This window comes from Miscanthus floridulus, chromosome 3 (genome assembly GCF_019320115.1).
Source record: "Miscanthus floridulus cultivar M001 chromosome 3, ASM1932011v1, whole genome shotgun sequence".
Lineage (NCBI taxonomy): Eukaryota > Viridiplantae > Streptophyta > Magnoliopsida > Poales > Poaceae > Miscanthus > Miscanthus floridulus.
Window position 1 is genome coordinate 3,572,805 of NC_089582.1, and position 19,421 is coordinate 3,592,225.

The 19,421-nt window shown below is 49.4% G+C and overlaps 1 protein-coding gene across 1 annotated transcript; it reads right to left on the reverse strand.

The window, feature by feature from the left end:
* Positions 1-14,476: 14,476 nt before the first annotated feature.
* On the reverse strand, positions 14,477-15,829 carry LOC136544793 (mavicyanin-like). The gene is made up of 2 exons (XM_066536862.1): positions 15,639-15,829; positions 14,477-14,920 (listed from the first exon to the last, which is right to left on the reverse strand). Exons 1-2 carry the CDS (start codon positions 15,817-15,819, stop codon positions 14,568-14,570), a joined length of 534 nt encoding a protein of 177 aa, XP_066392959.1. The 5' UTR covers positions 15,820-15,829; the 3' UTR covers positions 14,477-14,567.
* Between the last annotated feature and the right edge of the window lie 3,592 nt (positions 15,830-19,421).

Consider the following 19,421-nt stretch of genomic DNA (forward strand, 5'->3'; position numbering starts at 1 on the left):
TGATCCATGGACTACTTGAGTAATTACTCCTATATATATTGCAAGAGTAATGTAATGTGAAAACTATTATGCAAATGCGTGTTTGTGCTGATGATCGAGAAGATGTTATACTCTCTATGTGTTTGGGTGCACATTATATTGCTAATAACCCTAATGGTCTCCACTACATCATCTGGTTCAACAAATTGAACTAGTTTCAAGATTATTAACTTGGTTATTTTGAGAAACCAATACAATTTGTGGAGCTAGAGATGGACCATGGAAACTGCGAAGGCTCAGCTGGTAGATTCACTAATTCACTACCGGATAAAGGAGATTTGCCGAGTGTCAGGGGCATTCGGCGAAACCCCAAAAACACTCGGCACTCGGCAAACCCTTTAACAGCAAACGCTAGTTTACCGAGTGTTTTTTGTCAGACAATCGGCAAAGACTTTACCAAGTGCCCAAAATACACTCGACAAACATTTTTTTTTCGAAAAAAGCCACCACCGGCCAAAAAAAAAAGCTTCACGCCCTCTATCTCGCCTCCGCTCCCCGGCTTCATGGCTGCCGCCACGAGCCACCACCACCACGCCACCGCCGCCGTTGCTCGCCAGATCCAGCCTCGCTGCCGCCGGATCCGGCCTCCCCGCCACCGGATCCGCCCCCAGTGCTGGAGCTGACGAAGAGGTGAAGGAGGAGCGTCGCCGCAGCCCGCCTACGCCGCCTCGCTCGTCGGAGGAGGAGCGCCGCCTCGCCCGCCGGATCCACCTCCCCGCCACCGGATCCGCCCCCCAGCGCTGGAGCTGACGAAGAGGTGAAGGAGGAGCGTCGCTGCAGCCCGCCTACGCCGCCTCGCTCGCCAGAGGAGGAGCGCCGCCTCGCCCGTCAGATCCGCCTCCCCGCCATCGGATCAGGACTCCCTGCTGCTGGATCCGGCCTCGCCGGCCCAGGATCTGCTGCCGGAGGGCGGTCCCGCCATGGATCCGGCCGCCCTCCACCGAAACCAGCCCGGTGGCGGTGGTGGAGGTGCTCCGGGGTGAGGGAGGGGATGGCCGCCCACCGCTACCTGCTGTTGGAGCACGCCGGAGTGGAGAGGGGCCGTGCCCCCCGCGTCGCGCTGGAGTGGAGAGGGGCTGCGCCCCCCGCGCCGCCGTCGGTCCGCGCCGGTGAAGAGAGGGAGAGGAGGGGGAGGCCGCCGGATCCGGGGAAGAGAGGGAGAGGAGGGGGCGGCCTCGCCGGATCCGGGGAAGAGAGGGAGAGGAGGGGGTGGCCGCCGCCGGGGAAGAGAGGGAGAGGAGGTGGAGGGGCGCCGGCGGGGAGGGGAGGGGGAGCTGCGGGCCGGGGAAGAAATTGGAGGGGGCGCTAGGGCTGGGTGCGTGCGGCCCGAGGAAGAAGGTGAGGGGGCGCTGGGGGCGGGTGCGGAGGGAGGGTGGGGCGCTGGGTGGGTTAAAGAAGATATTTTTTTTGTTTGCCGAGTGCCCCATATCTGGACATTGGGCAAAGTATTTTTTTTTTTATTTTTTTTCTCATTCTTTTTCAGAATTTTTTTATTTCTTTGCCAAGTGTTCTAGATCTGAGCACTCGGCAAAGTTTTATTTTATTTTTTTTCTTCTCCTTTTTTTTAGAAGAAAATATTTTATTTCTTTGTCGAGTGTTTTATTTTGACACTCGGCAAACTTTATCTTTGCCGAGTATTTTTTTTTGACACTCGGCAAACCCCATCTTTGCCGAGTATTTTTTTTCGAGTGTTTTTTTTGACACTCGGCAAAGAACCTGTTCGTCGAGTGTCCAAGGGAATACACTCGGCAAACATAAAAACTCTCGGCAAATTTGAGGATTCCGGTAGTGATCGTTGGCACCCAGAATCTAAGAGGGGCTAGGAGTGATGTCATACCGGCATGCGTACTCGTACTCCCATTCATAGGGCTTGTTTCAACTTTTATCTAACTTCGGCCAACCAGAAGTTGGAAGCTAAAACAAACACAACAGCTGTTGAGCTGGTTTTTGAAAACCTGGTTAGTAACAAATACGACACCAAGCCATGGTCACGTGATAGCGACAATCATGCTCGAACAAATGCAAGGGACTCTCATGAGCATGATACCAGTAGTGCTCGAGGTGATGGAGGATGTTGTCGAGAGAATATCATGAAGATCATCCCATGGCAGCAACCACACCTCATATGGTTGAGTTCATTCCCAATGATAGCAGCCTTGGTCGATGCGCCGCCCACTGAGCACTCCTTCAAGTTCGTTGAGAACTACTACCACAAGCCCCAGTTGATTATGCTCCTCAGATGTGGGCAACCGCTGCTCCGATGTGATAACTTGCTCTCCTTCCAACATCTATCGAGCAACATTGTCACTATTATCGCCACCTCCATCACCAACAACAGCAAGGAAGCTGAGCTCGAGGGCAGTGCTGGTGGTTACGTGGGTCGAACAAGATGTGCTGGCAGACGAGGCATCGCGCCGAGTGGAGGAGTGCAGGCACAAGATAGACCGCATGGGATCTTGGTGGAGGTTCTAGAGTGTCAGAGTGCTTTGTGGTGCATGGCGCGAAGGCGTGGCTAGGGTTTCAAGTGTTGGCAGCTGAGGACATGGTTGTTAGTATCGATGTGAGTATCTTTCTGTTTAACCCGTAGATCCGTAGTTAGGCTCCACGACCTTGCGGAGCTTCACCGCAACGATAGCGTGGACGCCGATGCTGCGGTGTAGAAGACGTCCAGCGCCGGCGAGATGAAGTCCAATGACGCCGGCGATGTCCTGCAGGGGCGAGGCAGAGGCGGTGGCGGGCACATCCCGTCGCTGGCAGCACGGTCTTTAGATCAGTTTAGGGTTACTGTAGGTGGGTGTGGCGGCTCACGGCGAACCTCGTAGTCCGAGCCCTCGCCCCCACCTTCCTTTTATGTGTGCTGTGCGACAGGGGCCCACCAACCGAATTAGGGTTGGGCTCCCCCGATCAGGGAGCAGAGATAGGGCCCAATAGGCCGTTGGGTCTATTGGTGGAGATCAACTAACATTCTCCCCCTTGATCTCATTCCATCTTTCACTTTCATGTCATTTGCTTTTGTTCATTTCATTACAGATTAGCTCATAGAGCATGTCTCATCGTCATGGTCCATTGCCGATAGACTTAACAGCTACAACTCACTACTCTGTTCTGAAATAGATACTTATCTTTGGGCCTTCTTTTGTCCAGGAATATTTTAGGCTTTCCCTTAAACCCAAGCTAGCTACATGTTCTCTGAACACCATGTCCTCTGAACATGTTGGGTGGTAAGCCTTTTGTAAGCGGATCCGCGAGCATCCTTTCTTTACTTATATGCTCAAGATTTATGACTTGATCCCGGACTTTATCTTTCACAACATAATACTCCATGTCAATGTGTTTGGCAGCACCACTTGACTTATGTTATGAGCATCCTGTACTGCCAGATTATAATCGCAGTATTACTTTAGTGGTCTATAGATGTCGTCAACCACCTTCAAACCGGGTATGAACTTCGTTAGTTAGTTCACCTGCCCGTTGCCTCATAGCACGCTACAAAACGTCATACATTGTGGACAATGTAGTGACAGTTTGTTTTGAGCTTTTCCATAAAATAGCTCCCCTTTGCGAGATGATAGAAAATCCACGTCTGGATATGCATTCACTCTCGCATAATCAGAATCTGAATATCCCACCATGTGGAGTGAATCAGATCTTCTAAATGTCATCATGAGGCCTTTCGTTCCTTGCAAATAACGCAAGACTTTCTTTATCAATTTCAGTGTTCTATTCCAGAATTTTTCTGGAATCTGCCAAGTAAAACCCGGTAACAAATGCAAAGTCAGGGCGTGTACATACTTGAGCATGTTGCAAGCTTCCGACGGCTGAAGCATATGGAACCACTTTCACTTTGTCGATTGAGCTCATATTGGTTCCTGGGGCATTGAAAATCCCCACATCTGTCGCCCTTGACTATAGGAGCAGGTGAGGGACTACATTTGTGCATACTGAATTTCTTTAAGATCTTTTTCATGTATGCCTTTTGTGACAGTCCTTATACCCTTTTTCTTTTATCTTGGTGAATCTCGATCCCTAGAACGAACGAGGCTTCGCCAAGATCTTTCATATCAAATTTCTTTGTCTCCAGTAGTAGACTGACATCACTACTAGCAAGTAAGATATCATCTACATACAGGACAAGAAAGATAAACTTTTCATTCTTAAACTTTGCATAGACACAATTGTCCTCTACATTCTCTTTTAAAACCCAAAATTCTTTATTGACTGATCAAACTTCAAGTACCACCGTCTTGAAGCTTGCTTTAATCTATAAATGGATTTCTTTAGGCGACATCCCATTCGTTCTTTTCCTTCCATGACAAAACCTTTCGGTTGTGCCATGTAAACATTTTCCTCCAAGTCTCCGTTGAGAAATGCCGTCTTTACATCCATCTGATGTAATTTTCAATCGTAATGTGCCACTAATGCCATTATGATTCTGAAGGAAACTTTATATGAGACTGGAGAAAAGGTCTCATTGTAATCAATTCCTTCTCTTTGCATATAGCCTTTTGCCACAAGTCGCGCTTTATATTTCTCTATATTCCTTTGAGAGCCAAGTTTTGTTCTGTAGACCCATTTATAGCCTACTGTTTTGACTCCTTTAGAAATTATTTCCAAAACCCAAATTTTATTGACATTCATTGATTTCATTTCATCTTCCATGGCCTCAAGCCACTTTGATGAATGATCACTTCTCATGGCTTCTTCAAATGAGGTGGGATCATCCTCCATTTGAAATTACTTAGTGTTATACACTTCATAATCAGCAGAAATAGCTGATTTTCTAACTCTTTGAGACCTTCTAGGGGCCTCCACATTTGGCACAACTTTTGTTTGAGGCTGTTGTTGCTCCCCCTCATGTGTGGCAATAGGTTCTATAGGATCCCGAGGAACAGGTTCCTCATCGTCATTCATTGTTGCCACAGGTGGGATAACAACAGGTGCTGACACCACAGTATCTAGCACTGTCGGTGCAGCTATAGCAGGTAGTGAGAAAAATGTCTCATGAATCATTGGAGTGGACGCATACACCCACTCCACTTCAAGGACAATTTCTCGAGCTACCATGCTCCCCCTCATCTTTTCATCCTCTAGGAAAACAACGTGTCTCGTTTCCACAAACTTTATATATCTCTCTGGACAGTGGAAAACAAAAACCTTTTGACTTTTCTGTGTTGCCAATGAAATGGCACCTTACTATTTTGGAATCTAACTTCTCAATGTTTGGGTTAAATACTTTAGCCTCAGCAGGGCTCCCCCACACACACGCAAGTGGTTTAGTGAGGGTATATTTTCTGTCCACAACTCATACGGTGTTTTGGGCACCGATTTACTTGATACTCTTTTGAGAATATGAATGAGGTTTTTAACGCCTCCATCCACAGGCTCAACTATAAGGTGGAGTAACTTATCATACTGCCCACCATATCCATCAGGGTACGATTGATTCTTTTAGCTACTTTATTCTGTTGAGGTTCACCCGATATAGAATACTGGGCTACTATGCTATTCTTTTAGGGTATGCCGACCGTAGTACTCCTCCATGGTCAGACCTGACTATCTTAATCTTTAATATCTTAAATTTATCCAATATATCTTTTCTTTCTTTGATTGGATAAATATAGCCATAATAGGAGTAATCATCTATGAATGTTATGAATGAATCATTACCATCCACACTCTTTACAGGAAACTGATCACAGATGTCTGTGTGAATAATCTGTAGAATTCCTGCGCTTCGTTTGTCATCTTTTCTTAATTCTTTTTACATACTTTCCTTTGTTCTAAAACTGAGAGCTCTAATGGAGGAAGAATATCATTATTAACTTGTCTTTCCATTCTCCCCCTTGAAATATGGCCTGAACAATAGTGCCATAATTTCGACAACGCATCGTGAGCTCTCTTATGCCACCATTTCCAGAGTTACACTCTGTCACCAGCTGCTTTATCAGCTGAGTAGCATGTCTTTGAAGTGTCAGTGAATTGACTCTTTATTCTATCGAGGTACTCGGTGACCGTGTCACATTCTAGGATTAAGCCCACAATTGCGGGTTCAATCATGTTCTTTATCACAGCCAAACATTTCTTGTTGGCAGTGATTCACTTTCTATGCTCAAAGGCCATAGGATATCTTTTAGGATTCAAAATCCCTTTCTTTAGTTGCCCAAGTGGCATTATTCTCTTTTGTCTCCCTTATCGGTGCCACAATCTCAGTGGAACACGGTGAGGTGACTACCCAGTCCACCTTAGACAGGATGAAAACCAGATCATAACTTTTCTTAACATAAAATCAACACCATTTGCATGCCTTGATTCCAACGTTGGTCAAAATCAAAACATACAACTATTCTTATACACTAATTCTACATCACCGTTGGGCAGAAATAGAATTAATGCATAAATCATTAACTTTCATAATTGTTCTTACACACTAATTCTACATCACCGTTGGGCAGAAGTAGAATTAATGCATAAATCATTAAAATTAACATCTGTTCTTATACACTAATTCTACATCACCGTTGGGCAGAAGTAGAATCAATGCATAAATCATTAAAATTACGATATTGTTATTAACAACGTTGGTCAGAAAATAACAACATCATAATCCATGACAAATCTCTTTTTCTCCAATTAAATACCACATTGGTTCAAAATAACTGGAGAATCAACAATTTCTATAGCGGCGGAAAACTTTTATTTTTCTCCAATTAAATACCACGTTGGTACAAATTAACTGGAGAATAAACAATTTCTCTAGCTGTGGAAAAACGTCTCCTTTTCTTGAATTTTACCCACAGGTAAAATTGCTTTTTATATTTTTTTTAATCCATTAATCAATTTCCAGGAAATAAACATTTACTAGAAAAACTTTCCTTTTCTCCAGTTAAATATCACGTCTGTTCAAAATCACTGGAGAATATACCTTTTCTTTAGCAGCGGAAAAACTTTACATCAATTTCTTGAATTTTACCCATAGGATAAAATTACTTTTTCTATTTTTCTTTTGAGCCATTTTACATTTTCAATTTTCCAGAAAAAAGGAAAAAAGAAAACTGGGCTCTTGCTCTTTACTGTTTCGGCCTAAAACGGCAAGGCGGCCCACGGCCCACAGCCCACACGCCCTTCCCGCGCGCTCCCCCGCGCCTAGGCCGCAACCTGGGCCTGGGCCGGGAATTTGGCCTGGGGCGCGCACCCGCCTGGGCTGAAGGCCGGCCCGGTGAATCTGCGCCGTCCGATGGAGATCGACGGCTGCGCGTCGATTTCGCGCCAACAAAACCCGCCGCGGCCAGCGCACAGCAAAACCCTAGAATCATTTCGCCGCTCTCTCCTCTCTCTTCGCTCGTCGCTCTCTCTTCTCTCTACCTCAGCGTAGCCGCAGCCACAGAGAGGACACCGAGCGGGAGTGAGCAGCGAGCCACGGCGCCGTCGCCGGCCCCCTCGCCGGCGCGCGTGCTCCCCGACGGGTGAGCACGCCGCCGTCGAGCGGCCTGGCCGCGGTGCCCCCGTTTGCCGAGCCCGGCGAGCAGCAGCCCCGGTTCGGCCTTTCTTCTCCCGCGCCGGCCAAGGGCTGGTTCGGGTGGGTTTCTTTTCCCTTCCCTTTCTTATTCCCCTATTTCTTTTCGATTTGGTTCTTCTCTCATCCGAACTGATGTGGGGAATGGGGTTAGGGTTAGGGTTTCTTTTCTTTTTAGGGTTTGATTCCGATTGGGATGAGGGGGTTAGTCTTTCTGTTTTCTTTTGATTTCTTTTCCTTTTCGGAGTTCATCCGAATCTCTTCCCTTCTTCCCCTTCCTCATTGCGAGTTAGAGTTAGGGTTCTGTTGAACCGATTCGGTTTTGATTCAAGATCTTCGAGATAGGCCCCTTCCCCACGGTCATTTCTTGGGTTAGGGTTCGGCTCGAAGTGCCGAGAGCCCTCTCTGTTCTCTGATCCGAATGGATCTTGTTTTCTTTTCTTTGTTTGACCGATTGGGGTTAGGGTTTGTGTGCCGACCCCTGTTCTTTTCTCTTCTTTTGAATTTCCTTTCTTTTCTTTTATTTCTTTTCTATTTTGGATTTAGGGTTCGGCTCTATTCGTCTTAAGGCCGATACCTTTCTTTTCCCCCTTTCTTTAACCCAATTAGGGTTAGGGTTAGGGAGTGTTCGGTTCTTTTCTGTTCTTGCCGTGCGCCGGTGTAGAACAGCGGTGCGGCCATCTTTCCCCCCCGTGCAGTGGCGGTGGATTTTCTTTCTTCTTTTACCCGGTTAGGGTTAGGGTTACACACTTGTAACTGGCTCTGATGCCATTGTTAGTATCGATGTGAGTACCTTTCTGTTTAACCCGTAGATCCGTAGTTAGGCTCCACGACCTTGCGGAGCTTCACCGCAACGACAGCGTGGACGCCGATGCCGTGGTGTAGAAGACGTCCAGCGCCGGCGAGATGAAGTCCAATGACACCGGCGATGTCCTGCAGGGGCGAGGCAGAGGCGGTGGCGGGCACATCCCGTCGCTGGCAGCACGGTCTTTAGATCGGTTTAGGGTTACTATAGGTGGGTGTGGCGGCTCACGGCGAACCTCGTAGTCCGAGCCCTCGCCCCCACCTTCCTTTTATGTGTGCTGTGCGACAGGGGCCCACCAACCGAATTAGGGTTGGGCTCCCCCGATCAGGGAGCAAAGATAGGGCCCAATAGGCCGTTGGGCCTATTGGTGGAGATCAACTAACAATGGTAGCAACGGCCAGTGCTCCACAAAGTCACGATGGGTAGACTTTGTGAAGGCATGTAGAAGGGCCTTGCACACCGAATCAGGTTTGTTCTTCGTTGGAGTGACATCAGGCGATGTGCCTCTGCTTTGTAGATGGAGGAGTAGAGGATTAGAGAAGGAGAGACATATGTGATCGTTTTTCTGGTTTCTTTCATAACCAAGCATGACCCATACAAACACGTACCTATTGTTTGGTCTGTGTGGTTTCATGGACCGATAGGTTTGAAACCAAACCAGTCAATAGAAATTGGAAAGAAAAATTGGGTTCAACTTGGAAGTAAGAAGGAAGAAGAAAATAAGTAAACCAACCCAACTTCGGCGATCTCCATTTCCATCTGCCAATGCCTCCTACACTGGCCACCACCTTTACCATCTTCGGTGAGTTCCAGTTAGGGTTAGGAGGTTAGGGTTTTGCGCTTTGGGCCAGGGAGGCCTTCAATGGCATGCGACCTTACAAGGGGAGGGGAGCCTATGGAGGTGGTCGGACCTGTGGTGGTGGTTGTTGGAGGGGAGGCAAGCGAGGCCACAGAGGACATCTAGTTGGGCAGAGCTAGTGGCAGACGCGAGGTCTAGGTTTCCTCCTCCTTTGATTAGGAGTAGGAGAGAGGGAGTGGAGTGGCAAGCGGTACTACCAGCGATAGGGGCACCACTAGCATGGGGCGGTGGTGGGGGCTGTCGACGGGGTCGGTGCAGAGGCTAGATCTAGTCATGGACGAAATAGAGAAGGGGAAGTGGGGAGGAATAGTGGGAGAGGAAGGATGAGCCTTACCAACTTCGGAGCCAATGCAACATTGCTGTGAGGTGGAGGCGTTGGAGAGGCGGGCATGGAAAATTGCGTGGGGTGGGACGGATTGGTGGAGAAAGAAGAAGACCGAGACGGAGGATGGGAGTAAGGCATTTCTCTCAGTTGGTTAAAAGGTGAGCCCTCTCGAGTTAGGTACCTCCTTTTGTGTGAAACGATAGACATGTAAGATTTTAATTGGTTAACTCACATAGACATCTATTTATGTGTTTTTTCAATTCAACTATCCTCTCATTGTGTCAAAAGTGGCCATTCGATTTTAGAAAATAGGATATTTGTTTTTTCTACCGTGGATACTTCTTATTGTCGTAACTTTCACATCTTTGGTCCAAATCAGCCAATCAGGTGACCCAAACACATTTTGATCATCTTGACAAAAGGGCAGTGGCAGATCCACCGCCTGGCGACCCTGAGTGCTCAATCAGGCTAGTTGGTGAAGCGTAAAGGGAAAATTTCTTTGGGGCTGTTCGACTGATGGTTTTTGCGATTGATAAGCCGACTGATGTTGTTTTGTTGTGAGAGAAAAACGCTGTAACATGGCTGATAATCATCGTGTTTATGATATTTAAATAAGATTTTTTGTTATTTATCTGTCATTAGATTTCTTGGTACAAAATCTATTGAATTGTTGACCATAGGATCATGCTTTGAGATGTGTGCAGCTTTTGTGGACAATTGTCTGTTGGACATCCAAAGTGATGGTCCTTTGCTGGCGGACATCCACTTTGGAGCATTTTGCCAGAAAACACTCTGGTTTGGTGAAATTATGCCACAGGACACCGCGGACCGGTTACAACCGGTTGAGGAGAGAGAAAAATTCGTTCTGGACATCCGGTGCCCCTGAGCCATAGTTGGGTCCGCCCCTCTCCCTCTCACTGACTCGCGGGCCCCACCTGCCATCTTCTTCTTCCTCCTTTTCTCCTCTTCTCTTCTTCCATTGCTGAGCAGCAGCCACCGCCGTCGACTAGCTCCGGCCACGCAGGCGCACGGACGAGCTGGCGAGCTGCCGTAGCAGCAGCCATGCAGGCTTGCGGGGGAGCTGGCAAGCCTCTGCCGCGACCACGAGCGCCACGTGCGAGCTGCTGCCGACGATAGGAGCGCCACGGTGTCCGTGGCAGGGCGCGTGCTGGCACGTGTGCTGGTGTGCTCGGCCGCGTCATAGCCGTGTAGGACAAGCAGGCAGGGAAGCGGACGCGGGCAGCGGCGGCGGCGTGAGCAACCGGGCCTGAGCAGTGGCGGTGCGTAGCAGGCAACGGAGACGGCGGCTCGGACAGCAACGGCACGCGGCGGCGAGCTATAGCGGTGGCGCGCAGGAGGCAAGCAGCGGAGGCGGCGACGCGAGCAGCCGGGCCCAAGCAGCAACGGCGTGCGGCAACGAGCTACAGCGAGGAGCGCTCTCAGCAGGCAAGTGAAAATGTCCTGCATGTTAGTCAACTAAATCCGATCGAGTGTTTATAAAACTGGGATTAGTTTTGCACCGTGGCCATGTTGAGGAGGATATGGGCCAGTTAACCTCGTCTGCTGATCCAGAGATGATCTGTTTGCGTGCATTGCTTTCTAATCTCTAGTGTATTTCTGATTTTTTTCCAACAGAAAAGGAGGTATCTGACGTAAGCATGATGTCATGCTGACATCACTCTGCAGCAGCAGGATGGCCCCACTTGGCCTACGTTCGGCGCAGCGCCGCTACGCGGACGCGCACCCGGAGGGGTCGCGCAGGGACCTGCACAAAGCGCCTAGCCAGGCTCAGCACCCGGAGGACGCTAGAGACGCCAGCGGCATGGCACCCGACGTTTGCGTGCTTGGCCAGCCATGGGGAAGACCCCGATTTGAAATCGAGAGAAATCCTTACGTCTTAGAGACTTAGACTCGAACGGCGATCTCGATGGCCGCCAACACTTAGACTCGAACGGCGATCTCGACGGCCATCAACGATTAGACTCAAACGTGCGCAACTGTTGGAGGCATGGGCCCCGCCGCCGGCGGGGTACTGGAGGCATGGGAGGCCAGCTCCGAGCTCGGCACCAACATCCGCGTCCTCAGGATGGAGCTGTTGTACGCGTAGGGCATGCAGAACCCGGCCCTGGCGGAGCTGCTGCAGGAGCTCTGGGACCTGGCGTTAAGCGCCGACGATGCGCTGGACGAGATCGACTACTTCCGCATCCAGGACGAGCCCGGGCCTACCTTCAGCGCCGCGTCTCCAATGTTGCGTGCGCTGCTGCTGCTCACAGGCCAGGCACCCGCGAGCTCCAAGCTTGCGGCCATGGCGGGGCTTGGCCTGAGTACGGCGACGACCTGCAGGTGTGTGAGCGGGCACGCGACCTGTGCGCAGACGGACGCGACCTGCTGCTGCGAACGCGGGCGACCTGTAGACCGGCGGGGGCGGCTGTGGACCTGCGTACGACCTACGGGCGGACGCGGGCGGCTGCAGACCGAGGCCGCCGACGGCGCGACGGAGCGCGGCCAGAGGCAGACACAGGAGGCGCAAGGCAAAGTCGGCTCAGGAACAGGAAACGGAAAAAAAGAGAAAGGGAGAGAGAGAGGAAGAAGAAAGCAGCAGGGGCAAGAATGTCATTTCACCGTTGTTCTCTCTCCTCAACCGGCTGAAACCGGCCCGCGGTATTCTGTGGCCTAATTTCAACGAACCAGAGTGTCTTCTGGCAAAATGCTCAAAAATAAATGTTCATCAATAAATGACTATCACTTTGGATGTTCAACGGACAATTTTCCCATATTTTTTTTAACAGGTCCGCAGCCCACACGCCAGACCAGGTAACCCAGCTGCCGGACTCGATAACCATCAAATCGAATTTTCGAATTCTGCGCTGCCCTGTGCGTCTTTTGGTTTCTCGTTTCTATCCCTTGCATCTTTATTGGCTCCGTTCGTTTCCTTAAATTTAGGTTATGCTGATATTTATGTTGATTGCTATAAAAAAAAATTCGTTCGCTGAAAAGTGGAGTGCTGCAGAATTATCTCCCCGTTTCGGTAGAGGACCTAGCGACGTGTTCAAGTTGGCCGGCCCACGATCTTGAGACTCTGAGTGGCCTCTTTTTTACTCGGATAAATTGATGCTCCATAAGTCAACAGATTTCTGTGGGCAAAATCTATCAACAGATAGGTAGATGCTCATTCGTATCCTACATTTCTTCATTACACAGAACTTAGACACTCACAATACACGCACACTCACCCCTATAAACACATGCACGCAAACTCTATCCCTATATGTATCTTCAAAGACTTGGCCGATAAATCATCGAGATTGACAAAGTCACCACAGGGTCTCGCTGTTGATTGGAACGTCGCCTACCATTGAAAACATAACGCTGTTAAATTCTAGAATATTATTCGCTCCTATGGGAAGTTAAACCCAGGATTTGATGTGCTACTGAGGCTCTTGTAACTACTAGACTACATATCCTTTTGCGTAGTCCTAGAATTTTTATATTCACCACGGACAAAGGCAACGTTATGATAGACTCCATGTCCAAACCTCGATTGTATATTGCTTATTATAGACTCCATGTCCAAACCTCGATTGTATATTGCTTATTAATGGTGAGTTGAGCATAGCTCAACTAGTTAGGTTTCTTGTCGTGTAATTTGTCCACCTGAATTCAAGTTTCTGACTTAACGAGAATGTTTGTAGTTTTCTAAATTTATTCTAGAATTGAACTAAATTTATTCAGAAATTTAACAATGTTATTGTTTTAGGTCCCATTGGAAAGGACTTCTCCACCGATTTCAGGAGCTGTTTGGAGCTATTTTTTTTACTAAGGCCCCGTTTGGCAGGGCTTCACTTCACTAGTAAAGCCATTTTTTTTTTGCTTCAGCTCCACGAACAGTTCCACCGGTGGAGCTGAAGCGGTTTTGGTAAACCGTTTGGTAAAATGGCTTCTCTGTGAGAGCATGTTTTTTGGGGCCGGGAGAAGCCACTTTTTTTTGCTCTATCCCACCCCAAATCACTGTGAGAGCATGTTTTTAGGGGCTTCACAAGTGAAGCTATTTTACTTTATCCCGTTTGGTAGAAAACGGCTCCAAATGGCTTCTGAAGCCGGTGGAGAAGCCCAAGCCGGTGGAGAAGCCCTGCCAAACGGGGTAAAATAGCTTCACTGGTGAAGCCCCTTAAAACGTGCTCTCATAGAGATTTGAGATGTGATGGAGCAAAAAATAGTGGTTTCACCTTGGCCACTTGGGCACCGGAAGGAGTGAGAGACCTGTTTTGCCCCTATTGGGGGCACAGGCACGCGCGGCCACTGGGGAGGGGCGTGGTGGGGAGGGCGCACGGATGCTGGGGAGGGGTGCGCTGGGGTCGGGGAGGGCGGAGCTGGCCGCCGCCGACAGTGCGCCAGGGTAGGCGGCGGGAGGGCGCGACGAGGAGGGTGTGCGGAGAGGGGCTCGCGGCCACCTGGGCATGCTGGTGCAGGCACGCGGCTCAGGTGTGGCCGTCGGGGAGCGTGGTACGGGGCCACCTGCCACCTGGGAGCGCAGCTCTGGTGCTGGCTGCTGGGAGGGTGAAGCCATACATAGGAAGAACAAGAAGAAAATAGAGTAGAAAAAAATTAAAAAGAGAATGGTATTATGCACTTTTCATCACTTTTTTGTTTACTATAAGGAGTTGTTTTATCAAACGTGGTACTAAAACGGCTTCAGCTTCACCGGGATAGCCATACGTGGAGCTAAAGCAAAAAAAAAAAAAAAAGACTTCACAAATGAAGTGGAGCCGTGCCAAACGGGGCCTTAGTGGTTGGCAACGTGCACATTATCTGTTGATGAATTCATTAAACTTGATATCTATCGGCTCAATATTTCAGAGGATGTCCATATTTACTTGGATTTATTCTTGAATTTATTTACGTTATTGTGTTCATCATCTATTGGTAGCACGAAGAATGCGTCAAATTACAAACCAGGACACACAGATTTGGAGTTATTCGTCACCGCAGTGCATGGACGACGACGACGGCTGGATGAAAGCGATGCCTAGAACAAGAGCGCGGCCGCCGCCGCCACGCCGGCGGCAGCGGCGAGCCCCGCTGCTGCAAGACCTCCGCCTTGAGCACTGGCGAGCCCCGTTGTGTCACCTCCACCCTGATCACGCGTCGGTGGCGACGAAGGGGAGAGAACCACGGCCGGGAGGACTGTGACGTTGAACTTCATGCCCTGTTGGCAGTGATCGCCCACCCCGCAGAAGAACCACCAGGTGCCCGACGTGTTGAGGGTGACCCTGTCGTCACCGGAGGTCCACACCCCGAGGCTGTTGGCCTGGCTGCACGCCGCGTAGCTCGCCGCCGTCGCCTGCACCACCGAGTGCTGGCCCATGGCATACTTGAACACTGCAAGAGACGACAGAGGTTGTTAGTATTACCACACAGAAGAGGGCCATACGTTATACGTACTTCAGACTTCACTTACGACTGTACGCTTTCATAAACGCAAACTCAATTAAGCGATGGGTCATGCGCGACCTGTCTTCCACCTCGCGCTTGCATCCTCCCCTAGCCCACGCGTGCGCTCCCGACCACATCCGCACCTGTCCACGCTTGCGACCCAGCGGAGACGGAGCAGAAGAGGTGGTGGCGGCGGCTACCGGACACGGAGAAGATTGCGGTGGCGGCTAGGATTACTAGATCTCCTCATCGGTGGGCATAGAGGGGCTGCCCGGGGGAAGGCAGGCCGGCTAGGCGGTGGGGAAGGAGGCCGGACGGTTTGGAGCTCTAGTGACAGTGGAGGGGGCTGGACCAAAGAGGGGCGAGGGCGTCTCGGCGTCACCGATGAGCATGGCCATGGCGGAGCTCCGACGAGAGGGGGGAGGGGAACAAGACGGCCACCGCGGGCGCGCTGTGGCGGGGCGGTGGTCGGCAGCCAGGGCGAGGAGGAGGACGAGGGCCAGGGTCGAGGATGATCGCGGGGTGCTCGACGGGGAGGGAGAGGGCAGAGGAGGAGGCGCACAGGGAGTGAGAAAGGGGCGGAGGAGGAGGCAACGCGAGGAGAAAGAAGGGAGCACGCGACCCGTCGCGCGTTAGCGGCCTCCGTTAATAATTGCGTACGTACCTAGCGTGTCGCCGACGATGAAGTCGTTGTCCTCGACCCAGTCGTCGTAGTCGAAGTTGAGGCGCCAACCCTGGCTGTCCCCGACCAAGAGGTCGGCGGCAAGGGCCGGGACCGGTGCTGCGAGGAAGGTGGCGACGGTGACGACTACAATGACGACTAGCACTTGCTTGGACGAAGCCATTGATGCACTTGAGTAAATCCTGAGCTCCCGTTCGGCTGCTGTTGTTCTGCTGGCCGTCGTAGGGGTAGGGGTAATGCTATTGTTATATATATAAGTCGTCAAGGCAACAAGGAGAACAGATGGAATGATTCGTTAAGCAAATGCACGTGGTTAACAATGGTTGAAGCATGTTTATTTGGGCGCTTTGTTATCCTCGATCGGTTCATGCTCGGAGAGCGAGTGCACATCGTATGGAGAACCTCGGATGCATCGATCAGTCTCCTCCCTGCTAGTTTCCTGTCACACGAAATTTCGTTGTAAATATGACGAGCATGGGAGTTCCCGATTGTTGACAAGTACGATCGATGGTGTGCAGAATAGTGACGAAGTACAGCTTTTGATCACCTTTTCTTAATGTTATCGTCCACAATCTTAATGTTGGTTAGAGATAACTACCACAGAACCCATTATCACAGCTGGTAAAAAATAATTATCACAGGTGGTATGTCTGTCCGCCTCTGCTTCGTAGTACGTCTCTTCTCTTATTTAGAGACAAGAGAGATGGCGATTTTTTTGAGGAAACAGGAGGGGTTTCCCCTACTGAAATTTTATTGAATTAAATTTAAAAAATAAGTACAGTTCAGGGTTACAAACGCAAGAGACACAGAGAAAGAAACGAAGAAAATTAAAGCAATTACACAAAGTTGACTAGCCATATATCCAACATCGGTTGATATTTAGTCTTGGCCGGTAGCTTAACTAGACCCAGTTCCTTCCTGAAAGTAGCTTTGACTGAACCAGAGAATGTTGAGAATTTCTGAAAATGAGGTCATTTCTAGCAGTCCAGATAGCCCAGCACATGGAAATTATGATTTCCATGAAGAAAGGTCGATGAATATGTACCTGAAAGCAGAAATTGTATGTAGGAGGTCACCCTGAATGTGGTGAGCAAGGCCCAAGGTGTTCCAGCAGCTCATTGCCAATAGGTAATGAAAGAAGAGGTGCATGAGAGATTCGTCTGTGTTTAGGAAACAAAAAGCACAATTTGTAACTTTCCAACTCCATAGTTTTCCTTCGAAGAAGCTCCCTTGTGTTAAGTCTGTCTTTTAACAAAAGCCAAAAAAAGAACTTTCGTTTTGGCTGACAGTACGAGTTCCAGAGCCATTTGTAAGCTTGGTGCACCTGCTTAGAGCCAATAAGCTGAAGATAAGCTTTGTTTGAAGCAAAATTTGCTGAACCCCAAATGTATGTCCATATATCATTGCCCTCATGCAAATTGAAATCTTCCAGCACACCCGCCTATATAAATTAAGAGAGAGGAAAACAAAGCAGGGCCCGTTGGCACTGAGGCTCATCCCCGAACCCATGGACGGCGATGAGGGAAGCAGGCGTCCGTCCACCGGAACACTCCGTTGTTGGGCCGCGACGTCAGCCTAACGTCCGTCTCTTATCTGCTCATCCACTCGCCTCGCAACCATTCTAAAAAAACTCACCTCACCGTAGTGCCGCGACCGCGCTCCGCCACGCGGCCTCGACGACCGCGGTCTCCACCGCACCTCCCTTTCCATCGCATGTTCGCACCACTGTCCAGCATTTCCACTGCATCCAAGCACGGCAGCCGGTCTTTTTCCCTCTCCACTGCGCTTCCTGCCCGCTGCAGCCTTCTCCAGCGTGCCGACTCGCCGTGGCCTTCTCCACAAGACCTACCGCAACCTTCTCCACCGGAGTGGCGAGCTCTGCGCCACCGGTGGACTCCACGCGCAGACGAGTCTCCATTCGCAAGTAGCAAGGAGATTTTGCGCTGAAAGAGCATATTGCAAGACTATGTTTCAAGTGTTTTAGATGTTTCATAGGTATGTTACAAGTGTTTTATATGGATGTTGCAAAAGTTGATTGGGATGTTGCATATGTTGTAATTGTTGTACACGTATGTTGCAAGCTTCTGTTCCCATGTTTGATCTGTTTGTTTTTTCAGACGTATGTTGTAAGTGTGTTTATTTGGATGTTGCATATGTTTCACATATATGTTTCAGTTGTTTTTATTTTGATGTTGTGTATGTTTTACAATGGTTTCAAGTATTTTTGCAAGTGTTTTAGATGTATGTTTCAATTGTTTCATCTGTCTTCAGATGTATGTTGCAAGTGTTGTATCTGGATGTTTCAAAAGTAGATCTGATGTTGCATCTTCCTCCTCGCCTTCTGCTGCCTCGCCTCGGTGTCTCGTCCTTCTCCTCCCGGCGTTAGCGGGGCATCCGAACCAGAGGCGCTGCCCCCTTGAAAGGTCCTAATGGTTAGAGGGGGGTGAATAGCCTATTAAAAACTTCTATAACAACACTTAGCAAATCGGTTAGACAAATATGAGGCGAAGCGAGTGTTGCACTAGCCTACTAAAAATGCAAGCCACCTACCATAATTCTACTTTCTATAGTCTCTATCCACACAATGGCTATGTTGCTATACTAAGTTAGTGTGCTCTCAAAGGCTAACTAAAGAACCCCACTAACCAAACTAACAAGCTCTCACGACTAGCTATACTAAAGAGCTTGACAACTAGTTTGCGATAATGTAAAGAGATAGAGCAAGATGGTTATAACACCGAGTCGAGGAATGCACCAATCAATCACAAGAATTAATACCACTGAATACCAATTACCTCGGAATCAAATGATGACACAATGATTTTTACAGAGGTTCACTTGCTTGCCGGTAAGCTACTCCTCGTTGTGGCGATTCACTCCACTTGGAGGTTCACGCGCTAATTGGCATCACACGCAAAACCCTCAATAGGGTGCTGCACAACCAACATAAGATGAGGATCACATAAGCTATGAGCAATTTACTAGAGTACCTTTTGGCTCTCCACCGGGAAAAGGTCAAGTCAAGAACCCCTCACAATCACTACGATCAGAGCCTAAGACAATCACCAACCTTCGCTCGACGATCCTCGCTGCTCTAAGCCATCTAGGTGGCGGCAACCACCAAGAGTAACAAGTGAATTCCGCAGCGAAACACGAACATCAAGTGCCTCTAGATGCAAGCACTCATGCAATGCACTTGGATTCACTCCCAATCTCACAAAGATGATGAATCAATGATGGAGATGATGAATCAATGATTTGGCTAAGCTCACAAGGTTGCTATGCCAATGCAAATGGTCAAGAGAGTGAGCTAGAGCCGGCCTACACGCCTTTAAATAGAGTCCCCAACGAATAGAGCCGTTGGGCTCACAGAGCAGCCCACTACGCCCCGACTGGACGCGTCGGTCATACTGACCGGACTTAGGACCCCAGCGTCCAGTCGGTGGATGTCTGCCACATGTCCCCTCCTTTGATTTTCCACCGCGCGATCTCAACGGTCGAATCACAGTGTCTTTCACGATTAAGTGGTGATCGGACGCGCTTCTCAGAGATGACCGGTCGCACCCCGCCTGGAGTCCGGTCACTTCCAGAAAGCATCTAGAGACGATTTTTCATGACCGGACGCGTCCGGTCACCCCTGATCGAACTCACCTAGCGTCCGGTCAACACACAGACCAAACCCCCGAGCACCACGTCATTAGCATCGGATGCGCCAGAGTAGCGTCCGGTCAGTTTTATCAGCCAGTATCCTGTGCACTCAGAGAG

Bases quoted from the DNA above. Each gene is read 5' to 3' on its own strand.
- LOC136544793 (XM_066536862.1), bottom strand. From the start codon at position 15,819: ATGGCTTCGTCCAAGCAAGTGCTAGTCGTCATTGTAGTCGTCACCGTC. The intron at 14,921-15,638 runs GTACGTACGCAA...CGTCTCTTGCAG, and splicing joins CATCGTCGGCGACACGCTAG to TGTTCAAGTATGCCATGGGC.